Consider the following 12,697-nt stretch of genomic DNA (forward strand, 5'->3'; position numbering starts at 1 on the left):
GACATCACTTAGAAACTTTGTGGCATGATATAATGAATCTTAGATTTAGAGTCATAGAACCTGGATTTGAAACCAGGCTCTCCTATTTTTTTTTGACCTGTATGATTTTGGATAAATTAATTGGTCTTTCTGGTCCTTAGTGTACTTTGTGTATAAAATAAACAAATTGGACTCGATGTCCTGCAAGGCTCCTTCCAGGTCTTCGCCTGAGGTCCTCTAATTATATTTTACAAGCTGTATAGAGTTGACACAAAATCCATCTTATTCTTCCAGATGACCAGCCCTTTGTTAAAAGTTTGATAGTTGCATTTTTTAATGGGCAGAAAAATGTTTCTTCTAGGTGTGTGTTTTCTGATTTGAAGTGAGAACAAATGTGTCACTTCCTCAGACAAAGTTGGCATGGAATCTGAAGTACAGTTTTGGGTCCCTGTAACTTTTGCTATTTTGTTTGGCCTATTTTGTTAACTAAAAATATCATTGGAAAATTTCTATTGTGACTGAGAGAAAATATTTATTTAATTTCAGTCAACTACTGAAACATTTTATTTCAACTAATTGTCACTGTCTGACATTTTAGAGTTCTACAATGAATCTGTAAACTAGCCTGCCAGTCTAACGCATAAGAGGCTGAGGAAAAAAGATAACTAGAGTTATTGCTGAGGGAAAAAAAAAGATAATCAGCATTATTGGATGGTAGCCCATGACTTCTTTTTATGAGCCCCTAAAATAGTTCCAGTCAGAGAAGAGGAAATAAGATTCATTCCAAAAATAATTTTCCTTTTGTTGAATTTTCTTCCATATATAGTAAATCAGTTAAAAAAAAGTATATATAGTATAAATATATGTGGTGTTTTCTGTTCATCAGGTGTGGGCCATGATTATCAATGGATAGGCCTCAATGATAAGATGTTTGAGCATGACTTCCGTTGGACCGATGGCAGCTCACTGGTAAGACAATAATAAAAAGGCTAATGTAATTAATTTCAATTAAATAAACATCTATTAAGCAACCACTAAGGGCCAGGTGCTGTACCAATCTCTGGGGAGCATAGAAAGACAAAAGCTAGAAACTCCCTGATCTCAAGAAGCTTACATTCTACTGGATAACTCATCAAGTACCAAGAAATTGGTACTGAAAGTGTTTCTCCTATTACATTTGAAGAAACCAAACTGGAGAGAAATCAGAATACTTGAGCAGGATTACATGGGCTTGTTCAAGATATTATAGAACATTAAGAATGAATCCCTACAACTGGCTCACTACAACCTACCCATACACATACACAATAGCAGCAGTATCACTATCACTGCTATTATCATTCTGCTTTTCTAATCATTAACACACTCTGTTCCATTTAAGAACAGAATGTATCAAATCGGATTTCCAGTAAAATGTAAAATAAGCCCCAAACTCAGAAATCGTATAGGAGTTAATTGTATACTTTCACAAATAATTACAAGACTTGCATGGTTTGACTTTCAGATGACTCAACTTTTTTTTTTTCCTGAAGCATCATAAAAGTGTATAAGAGAGGAATGTTTTCTCCATTACTTTTGAAACATTATAAATAGACACCGACTTTCAGACATGGTTCAGTTTTGTCTCCCTTTTTTTTTAAAAGGGCAATTTATGGTTATATGAATATCCATCAATCAAGATTAATTGGCTGGGTAATACTACTTTTAAATTTATTTTTCTTGTTTACCATCTAAGCTATTTCTTAAAAAAAAAAAAAAGAATGACCTTCTCTTAGCATGCCCTGGCCACAAATATATGCTATATCATCTTCTAACTGAATTAAGTTTCTTTAAATCAATCAGGGGCAAACTCAATGATGATTTAATGCTTTTAGAACTTTATGATTTGATAAGATAGCAAGAATGATGCAAACAAAATTTGTGTTTTAGATAAAAGAAATAAAGACTAAATATCAATTTGATTTTAAGATCATTCTTAATTACTTGGATTCTTTAAATTTTCTATTCTAAGTCTCCTGTCTTTAAATTATTGACCTAATAATAATTTTTCCACTCATATCAATTCTCTCAGTTTGGGAAAATGTGGCCATTTTCAAATTTTAAAGTACTGTCCACCTATCAAAGGTATTTTAACCTGGATGCTTAGAAAATCAACAGTTTACAAATCACTTTTAATTCTTAAAATCCTGAAAAATAGATAATATAAATTAATAAAATGAAAGGTTTGGGTTAAATCATAGGTTCCAATTGATTTCAAATTAGAAGGGACATTAGAGAAAATCAACATATTTTACTGATCCTCAGAGACTTTAAAGGACTTGCCTAAGTTTTTCTGACTCCAAGACTATTATTCTTATCACTGAATGAAACTTGACTTCAGCAATTCCATTGGTACATATGCATATATATAGTCCTCTCTGGTCAAGTATATGTATAGTTAATTTGTATGCTTTGTTAATTATAATCAATATATTATTATATTTATTCTGGTTGTGTGATTAATTTGAAAGTTCCTCAAATGTGGAGACTATACTTTTTATTTCTTCACAGAAAATAAAGCCTTGTCAACATAGTATGTATTAGATTAATCATGTTGACGGTAGACGTTTTTCAAATGTTGAATAATAATTTATTGAATTGCTCATTTTGAGATAGAGATAATGTTTGCTTGCAGATGGGAATATATCTAAGAATCTGAACTTTAGGCATTCTGATGAATAGGATGAAGGAAGAAAGAAAAGCATTTAAGATGCTTACCATTCTTTGTGTGTGGTATTTTGCTAAATGTTTTAAAATATTAATTCATTTGATCTTTATAATAACCTGGGAGACAGGGACTTTTGTTATCCTCATTTTATAATTGAGGAAATTGAGGTAAACAGAGATTTAAGTGATTTGTCCAGGTTCATATAGCTATTTAGCCTGGATTTGAACCTTCTTGACTTTAGGTCAAATATTCTATTCATTGTACCATCTTGCTGCCTTGTTTGTAAATAGCAATGATTACAGCTGGTAACCTATAATTATGTTAGAAGGAGAATTGGTCTTGGTCTAAGTAAGGAAGAGGTAGCTTTTCTAGATTTGTTGTTATGGTTGATAAGGGAGAGAATTGCAGATATAAAGAAAATCGCTGTCTAGCAATCCCTATAGCAGCCTTATAATTCTATGACAGTCCCCAGTCATTCTGTGCATACTCATTTTTGCTTAAGTTAATAAGCCAAAGTAATATTTCCACTCACCTGAATTCTCTTAAGTTTGGTTCTGTAGGAGCTGAGATGGAAATCAGAGAGGGTAAAACAATAGAAATATATTTTGACAAAAGGATGGGTGAACAAAAATTTTTGCTGTCAAGTAGGGGCATTATTGGGATTCATGAGAAATAAATGAATGGGAGGGGAAAGCTATATGTTAAGTGATTGTGTACTTTCCAATATATATTTTGGACAGTTTTATGCAGGCAGGATTTCTATTTCATGAACTTATAATTTCAAGAACGTGTTTATAGTGGTATAGGTCACTTCGCAGTCCTGGACTCTCATTTTGGTCAACTCATTTTTTTTCAATAATAATAATATGCATTTAAATGCTGTTTTAAGGTTTACAAGTGCCTTACAAATATTTATCACATTTGATACAACACTCTTGAGAAGTGTTGTTATTTTTATAATCATTCCTATTTTTACCGATAAGGAAACTGAGATACACAGAGATTAACTGACTTGCCAATGTCAAGAGGCAGGATTTGAATTTAAGTCTTCTTCATTCTAAGTGTACAGTTCTACCCACTTTGCCACACATAACTTACCTAAAATAAAAAAAAAATCTACCTCGTGCAAAGAAGATTTTCCTCTCGTTCTTTTAATCATATCATAGTTTATTGTCCCACCTCATTTTCCAGGTATACATGCACTTTATATCATCCTTGCTCTTTCTCAAAGGCAAGTGATTATTTATTACAGCTTTCTTTTTTTTCATCATACATCTTCCCATAATTTACTGTCACTTTTACCTGTAATTTTTCTAAGAAAGCTGTGAACCATGATCTTTTTCTATAATAAACACACATACATACACAGATATACACATGCATATCATATATGGATACATGGATGTGTTTGCATGTGTATATATGTTTGTATATATATTCACACATACCCACACATATATTTATATACTTATAAATTATATTATATATAAAATCTATAAATTATCCATCCAACTGCATTTTATAACCTGGAAATAGATATTCTTCATCTACTTGGTTTTTCTTGGGGTGTAATTAGGTTTGACTCTGTGGAGTCCTTGTACATCTTATTTAGAAAGCTTTGAAATGTTCCAGGGCTTTAATCAGTTCAGTGTGATTTGCAAGTAGGGCATCAGGAGTACTTCATTATTACAAGAAATAGAGAGGTAATTTCTTTCTCTACTTATATTTATGAATATATACACCTATATACATTCACACATGCACTCATTTATATTCAGAAATATGTTCACATGTATGAACACATATATAACATTATATATATATACTGCTACTTTTATATATATACACACACATGCACTTTCTACTCAAGATGACTGGCTCAAAGCACAATTTGCAATTTAATGGATAGTTGGTAATTCTCTTCATGTTAGATTAAAAAGATGAGATAGAATGCAGTTGAAACAGGATAACAGGATTAATTTGAACATTTGGTTTTGATTCTATATCTTTTACCTATGAGGGCATAAATTCAGTAAAATTTTGTTTCTGTTTATCTTTATTAATTAAGGAGAAAATATTATTGTGAAAAATAAACAATTTGTGAATATTTCTTTAAATGGGTATGGTTCTAGAAATGGTAGAAAAGCAAATAATGAACTCTGTTGAAAGGTGGAATCTTTGTCATTTTCTCCAAGCTATTTGTACCAATTTGCCTCCTGGAGATCACTTGAATACATACAGAAACAAAGTTCCTCAAAAAGCTCTACAATTTTATTCAGAAAAGTTAAAATTGACAGACACTTACTTTCCTCTTAATTCTTCCTTTGTGAAAAATAAAATTGTATTAATAAGTGTCCCTTAGCTTTGAACATTTTAGAGTTAGGAAAATTCATATATTTAACACTGCCTCCCCCACAAAAAACAAAAAAACAAACAAACAAAAAAAAACACCTTTTTTTTTTTCCTGAACTCAGTCCCACTTTCCTGTTTTTTAAATCACCATCATCCTCTCCCCCAATCTCCTTCCTTTAAAGACAGTCTAGGTGTCTCTTGAACTCATTTGTAGCTATTTCTACAGCTACTTATTCCTTGTAACTTATTCCATATGTGTGTCTGTTTTGGCATTTCTTTTTTCTTTTTTCCTTCCTTTTCCTTCCTTCCTTCCTTTTTTATTATAGCTTTTTATTTATAAGATATATGCATGGGTAATTTTTCAGCATTGACTCTTGCAAAAACTTCTATTCCAACTTTCTCCCTCCTTCCCCCTTCCCCCTCCTCTAGATGGCAGGTAGAGCAATACATGTTAAATATATTAAAGTATAGTTATTTTGCTGCACAAATCCTTCCAAAAATCCTTCCTTCCTTTCTTCTTTCCTCCCTCCTCTTTTTCTTTCCTTCTCTCTTTATTTCTCTCTCATTCTTTTATGTCTTTCTCTCTTTCTTCTCATCTTCTTTTTCTTTCTCCTCCTCCTCCTGTTCCTTCTCCTCCTTTTTCTCTTCTTCCTCCTCCTTCTTCTCCTCCTCCTCTTTTTTAGGCTTGAATAGTATTTTTACTAGGTAGTTCGTCTTTTACTGGGAAAAGTAGCATATGCTTTCTACTAGAATGAGTTAACTTCACTGCATTCTTTGCAGCAATGCCCAGTATGTTTTGGATTCTCATCTCCCATTTATTAATGTAGTAGAATTACTCTGACATCCTCTTTGAGAGGTAAAGTAGCACTTTTTCTGAGGAAAGTATAATGAATTTCTTTTATATTAACTATGACATATTTCCTCTTGCTGTAACTTTGTTTATCTCTATGTACAGCTGTGCTATGGATCCATAATTTCAGTAAATTCTTCCAAAGAAATCTTCAAATTACATTTCTGATAAGTATACTGAATAATTATTTTTTTGCTATAAATAACTGTGCTTCATTTCCATATTAATTAAATTATATTTGTATGTATTAAAGTATCTGCTAGCATCTGTACAAGTTATCTAAACAGTTCATCGTCTTCTCTTTTTGATTGACTCCTTATTTTTGGTCCTCTAGTTAAATTATCACTAACAAGTTCTAAAGTCTAATCATTGACAATCTCATTTAAATTACTTAGAGATTATACACCTTTTATTATTATACTTTTAAGAAATTTTCCAGTCATTTTCTTTGGAAGGATGGGGATCATATCAGGCATTTCTCAAAAGGGCACTCATGAATAAAATTAGTTCCAGGTTTCCCTTTGTAATTAATATTAAAATGAGAAAATTCAACCTTGGATTATTCTTTCTTAAAGAATTTCCATTTCTGTCACTTTTTCTTTTAACCTGTTATTCTTTAACTTGGCTATTAATCTCCAACAGGGCAACTAATGCTTTATGGTAAATTCTAACAAATAACTTCTACAATGTTTACAATGAATTACTTTAACTTGTTATCTCAGTAATAATGTCTCCAAAGAATTCCACCAAGCTAAATTAGGCAAGTTAAATATGAATTCTTATTGACTAACTTGACCACACTTGACTTATCTAGCTTTTGTTGTATCAGGTGGTTTTTACTCTCTCTTCTCTCTCTCTAACTATTGCTTCTTATTTCATTTTGTAGTTAAAATTCTTCCCTTTGAACTCTTTTGTGATCCGTATCTACAGAAGAAATTGGCTCTTCTAAAGTCACTGAATTCTTAAAATGCCAATCATTTATTTTGTAACAGACATAATGAAAGTCCTATTTAATGAGATAATATTTGTAAAAAGAGCTTAACTTAATACAGTGCCTGGCACATAGTAGGCATTATATACTGCCCCCCTTAACAAAATATACATTGGCATAATTGATTAAAGAGATTATTTTGTTATAACTAGCATATATATAGCATATTAAGATATGAAAAGTGCTTAATAAGCATGATCTCATTTTTATCTTAATAACTAACATGGACATTAAGTACTATTAATGGGATTTTTGAGACAAATAGAGCTTATGTGAATTGGTAAGGTCACACAGCTAGGAAGTCTGAGGACATATTTGAACTCAGTTTTCTCAACTCCAGGAGAACATTATAGCTTCTATACCATTTAGCTGATATTTCCAACCAAAATGTTATATTTTAAAATACATCATTATTTAAAATACAAAGCCTAAATAGATTAAAGAATTCGAGCAATAAGAGATAAGGATTTATAAAATCCTAGGTCTAGTTATTTCCTGGCACTTTACATCCTCCTAAGGAGGACAACTAAAATGATCCTAAAACGTTAGTTACTATCCCTTTCTTTAAAATAACTTAAAAAGAAGGTCTTCTCACATATTTGATATGATGATACAATGTTTTATGACTTTTTAAAAATAAGAACTGTTTCCTAATAATATTAAGATTAAGGAATGGGAGGGATTGCCTAATGGAAATCATTTGAGCATGCCCAACATTTTGTCTGATGTGATCTCATATGTGGAAGCTGAATAAATCTAATTTTGAAGTAACTAACTCTGTGCTCTGCCCACCTAGGTGCAAAGTGGATAGAACATTGTATTTGAAATTAGGAAGTCTCATCTTCATGAATTAAAATCTGACATCTGACACTTACGAGCTGTGAGACTTTGGGCAAGTCAGTGAATACTATATGTTTCACTTCCTCATTTGTAAAATTAGCAGGAAAAGGAAATAGCAAACCAGTATCCTAGCCAAGAAGAGTTGGATGTGACATACAATTGAACAACAACAACAGTTCTTTACTCTAGAATATGCCTGCCTTATCTAGCTTATCACAAATGTAGTATCACTGCTCCCATGTTGCTTCCTATTTTGGATATGGATCTCATAACAGTTCAAAGAATTTTCACTTATTTCATTTCTTTTATTCTTACAATATTATTTTTAGGTGGGTAGAAGCTAATTATTATTATTTTTTTTTACTGGAGAAATGCAAACTTTTCATTTTTTCCCCTCTCAACACAATACACTGTTCCAGAGCAGATTTGAAATATATAGTATCATACCAGCAAAAACACAAGCTAGAAACTATACATAAGAATGAACTACACCTGTTCTGAAAGGACAGCATGGAGGAGGAGAAAGAAGAGAGTAGAAAAGCAGGGAAATAGAATGGTTAACTACACCAACATCAGCTAAGGGCCTGAGTGTAACTTCTATAGAGCAGAAATGTACCTGTGAGAAACAGAACATATTTCTCCTACAACACTGTGGGCGTGGCATTCTGTAAGGACTGGGGAAAACAAAAGGGTCATATAGGGCAAAATATTGAAGCCATGTGAATCTTGGAAAAGGGGGAAATTTTTGGTGAGCCACAGGTGGCTGCGATGGAGAGTTCTATCACTTGGCTTGGTTGGCATTCTCAAGAATTGGAGCAATATTTATTGCTATCAATCCCATCTTCTTATGCTGCTGGAATGAAGGGGTAGATGGCCAATAACTCCCTGACACTGGCTGGGTTGAAGGACAATTGAGGGAGCTCTAGAAGGAATACTAGGGATTTCTATGTTAAATGGTTGACCTAGAGAGGAGAACCTGGGTGATCTCTTAGAGAGATCATTTTCCACTGGGGAGGCCAATTATTATTATCCCCATTTTAAAGATAAAGAATCTGAAATACAGTGAGTTTAAGGAACATTTCCAATGCCAGTGGATGAACTAAGTCTTGAACCTTGTCTCTGTGTTTAGGGTTTAATACAATTTTAAAAAATCTACTTCTCTGTCTTGACTAAGCAGAAATGGAAATGTTTTCCATCATCACCAATCCTTCAATTGCCCAAAGTCCAGCAGCTAGTAAGTGTCAGCTGTCAGATTTGAATTCATGAAGATGAGACTTCCTAATTTTAAATACAATGTTCTATCCACTTTTCACCTAGGTGGGCAGAGCACAGAGTTAGTTACTTCAAAATTAGATTTATTCAGCTTCCACATATGAGATCACATCAGGCAAAATGTTGGGCATCCTCAAAAAAATATGTTTTATTTCATAAACATGAAGGCAATTTTGGCAGTGTTCACTATATATATGATCATTTTAACCATTATGCCAATAAACTCAAATAACAAAACAACTCAGTCAACTATTGAATCTTTTTCAAACTTACCTTTCAATCTTTCCTTCTAATCCTTATATTCTTTTTGCCTTGCTTATCTGTAAAACATTAGTATCACTCAGATTAAAACAATAGCACAAAAGAGATACAAAAGCTTTGCAACAAAAAGTAGTAGATTCTTAGTATCTTATATTAATATTCTTTTATCTCTCCCATAGATTCTGTTGTATTTGTTTAGTAGCATAGAACTAAGTACTTTTTGTAGATGTGTTCCCTGTTTAAAGAAGTGATGGTGAGTTGAGACAAGGATATCTTGTATCATTCTGGTTTGATATTTATGCAAAGTTAACATAAATCCTAGTACTTTTAAGAACACATGTATATTTTGCATTGATTTTTACCACTGGCATTCTAAGAAAGAACAATTTTTCTGGGAGTTTGGAATGTTTATAGAATATCTTTGATATCTAAATATATTTTTGATTATTTAACTTTCATAGAGTAGCTCCCTGATATTTTTTCCAATTACAAAAGTCATTCCAATTACAAAAGCCAATATTCTTCCTGAAATCTTTTGTTCATCACAATAAGGCTTTTTTGTTATTTTTTTATTATAGAGAAAATATTAAGACTTCAAATGTTCTAAAGGTATATACAAATCAGCCTTAAATGTAAAAAAGGTTTATTTTCAAAGTTATTGGAAAAAATGAAAATGTACTCAGTATAAATATTTACCTCTGAAGCTTTTAACACTCTCACTCCTCCACCAGAAAAACATAGTCATCACAGAAATGATGTCATCGTTTTATCAATAGCTGTCCCCAGGGGCACGACTGTTAGAAACCATGTGGACCACATTATCATGAGTCTATCCTCAATTGTACTTTTATTTCCAATAGGAAAAAATAGAGAATAGAAAATGTTAAATCTTAGTTGTCTCTGTTTGGGTTACTTGGGTGCATTTTTTTCCAAGGATTGTAGCAAACATTAAAGTTAACTACTCAGTTATGCTGAAGAAAGACTTCCTCTTCTCTCCTCCCTTCCCCCTCCCCCCCTCCGCCACCAACTTTGGCAACTTTATCAAGAACAGGCACATATTCTGTAAGCAATCAGATTTTTTTTTTTCCATTTGTGTCCCAGAGTGAAATAGGGAAAATAGTCATTTCTAAATGTTTCCAGTTCTTTATTTTTTTTTCAAGATTGTTCAACCATAGATGGTTTCCTTTTTGAACACTAGTTAAGATAGAGCTGTGGGCTGCTGCCTACTTGACAGTCTCAAAGTATCATGCATTTGTTCCCATGGTTCTTCCAATGCCAGAGTTAATAAGGCAGGAAAGGTATCAATGGCGCCATTTTAAAGCCCATGTGGGTGAGTTTGATGGCAGAATCATGCTAACGATTTAAATCAAATGGATTCTCAAACTGCTGGTTTTGCTTAATTAGTTTTCTTTGTTATAAGGAAAGCCTATTCTACATAATACCATGATAAACAGAGACCTGCAAGTACTAGGGGATCTTGTCATGTTCTTCTATAAATCAATCCTCCAAAATCTCAGTCACAATCCACCAGCAGCTTTCAAACTCTTTCCTCACAAGTCATAACCAGATGTTGCTGTCATTTTCCCCTTTGATAACTGTCGATTTCAGAAGGATTTAGAGTTTTTGGGCAACATTTTCCCTCTTACTCTTTTGTAATGGGAAACTCAATTCTTACCTAGCTCTTTATCATTAAATGGTGTTTGTCAGTATCTTTACCATGAAAATCCCAAGTGGAGTCACAAAGAGTCAGAAATGACTGAAAAATGACTAAGCAACAGCAAACACTTTAAATGTACTATCTCAATTTATCCTCACAACTTTGGGATGCAGGTACCATCATTATTCCCATTTTATAAGTGAGAAAACTGAGGTACATAGAGGTTAAGGGACTGACACCTGGGAAAGACCTTAGCAAGGTCACCCACTGCATCCTGAGTCACCGCCAATTGTCTTGACTTATATCTCATCACTGGACTCTTGAGAAGAATACAAAGCTGATAAGTTTTTGTATCTCTGTCTCATTAAATCCAGTTCACTCACAAGTGGTCTTTTTTGAGAATGAAAAATGAACAATGACAATCCCACTCTAAAATAATCAGAAAGCTTTCTTTTTTAAAGTGTTTCATTGATTTTTTTTTCATTGATTTTTAAAAAAAATTCTCAACCTCATTTCCCAACATCCTAAGTTCTCAGTTAATTTCCCAACATCCTAAAAAATTTCTTCTTTATAACAAAGAAAAGTTGTTTTAAAAAACCACTCAATAGTCTGGAGAACACATACAGTGCAACATTTTGTGTTCATAGCCCACTTCTACCAATAGGAGAAAAATATGTTTCATTTTTAGTCCTTTGGGAAAGTGATTGGTCATTTTAATTAATTTAAATTCTGGTGTCTGATGTTGTTATTATTGGTATTATTGGAGCAGTGGATAAAGTTCTAAAGCTGGAATCAGTAGGTCTGCTTCAAAAATATCCCAGTTATGTGATGCTGGACAAGTCCCTTAAACTCTATGTATTTCAGTTTTCTCTATAAAATGGGAATAATAATAGCACCTGCCTCCCAAAGTTGTGAGGATAAAATGAGATAGTACATTTAAAGTGTTTATTGTTGTTGCTTAGTCATTTTTCAGTCATTTCTGACTTTTGTGACTTCACTTGGGATTTTCTTGGTAAAGATACTGGAATGGGTTGTCATTTCCTTCTCCAGTTCATTTTACAGATGAAGAAACTGAGGCAAACAGGGTTAAGTGACTTACCCATAGTCACATAGCAAGTAAATGTCTGAGATTGGATTTGAACTTGGTCTTCCTAACTCCAGGCCCAGCACTCTATCTGCTATGTCACCTAGCTACTCGTGTAAAGTACTTTGCAAACCATAAAACATAAAAATGCTAGTTATAACCACAACAATAGTTATTATTACAATATTGTTCTGTTAGTCTGACATTCTTCATTCTGTATTTGCTTATCCTATAGTGCTTATCCACTCTGTGTTTCTCTAAGTTTTTTATACTTATTCCTTATGGCACAGTCATAAAACTTTAAGCTCAGAAGTACATCAGAAACTCTTGCTATAGAAAGACTGGGACTCAATAATTTAATTGAAAGCCTGTTTGCTTGTAAGATTTATAGAGGCCATCAGAAGGTATGGTATAATCTGCAAATAAAGAATTCTGTTCTTAACTTATTTTTTAAAAATGATAACTGTTCATAATATTCTTCTTAACTATCTAAAAACTTGATGCTAGGTGTGTATTCCATCAGAAAGTGGTCATGACTACTGTATGTTGACTTTAGTGGTTATCAAGAAACTTGATAATAGATAAGACTATACTTTTTTTCTGGTGGAGCATTTGATACTCCTATTTCTTATAATCATAAAACCAAAGAAACAAACAAATAATCTTATCTTTTAGAAATATGTCAAATTATGAAGTCAGTACTA

General features: G+C 32.6%; 1 protein-coding gene across 1 annotated transcript in view; it reads left to right on the forward strand.

Annotated features, from left to right (window-relative positions):
* Positions 1 to 12,697, forward strand: part of VCAN (versican) — a 123,221-nt gene that overhangs the window by 90,482 nt on the left and 20,042 nt on the right. Inside the window, 1 exon segment of the mRNA XM_051993021.1 lies at positions 866 to 948. Coding sequence (XP_051848981.1) covers positions 866 to 948 — 83 coding nt within the window.

The sequence above is a fragment of the Antechinus flavipes genome, chromosome 1 (genome assembly GCF_016432865.1).
Source record: "Antechinus flavipes isolate AdamAnt ecotype Samford, QLD, Australia chromosome 1, AdamAnt_v2, whole genome shotgun sequence".
Lineage (NCBI taxonomy): Eukaryota > Metazoa > Chordata > Mammalia > Dasyuromorphia > Dasyuridae > Antechinus > Antechinus flavipes.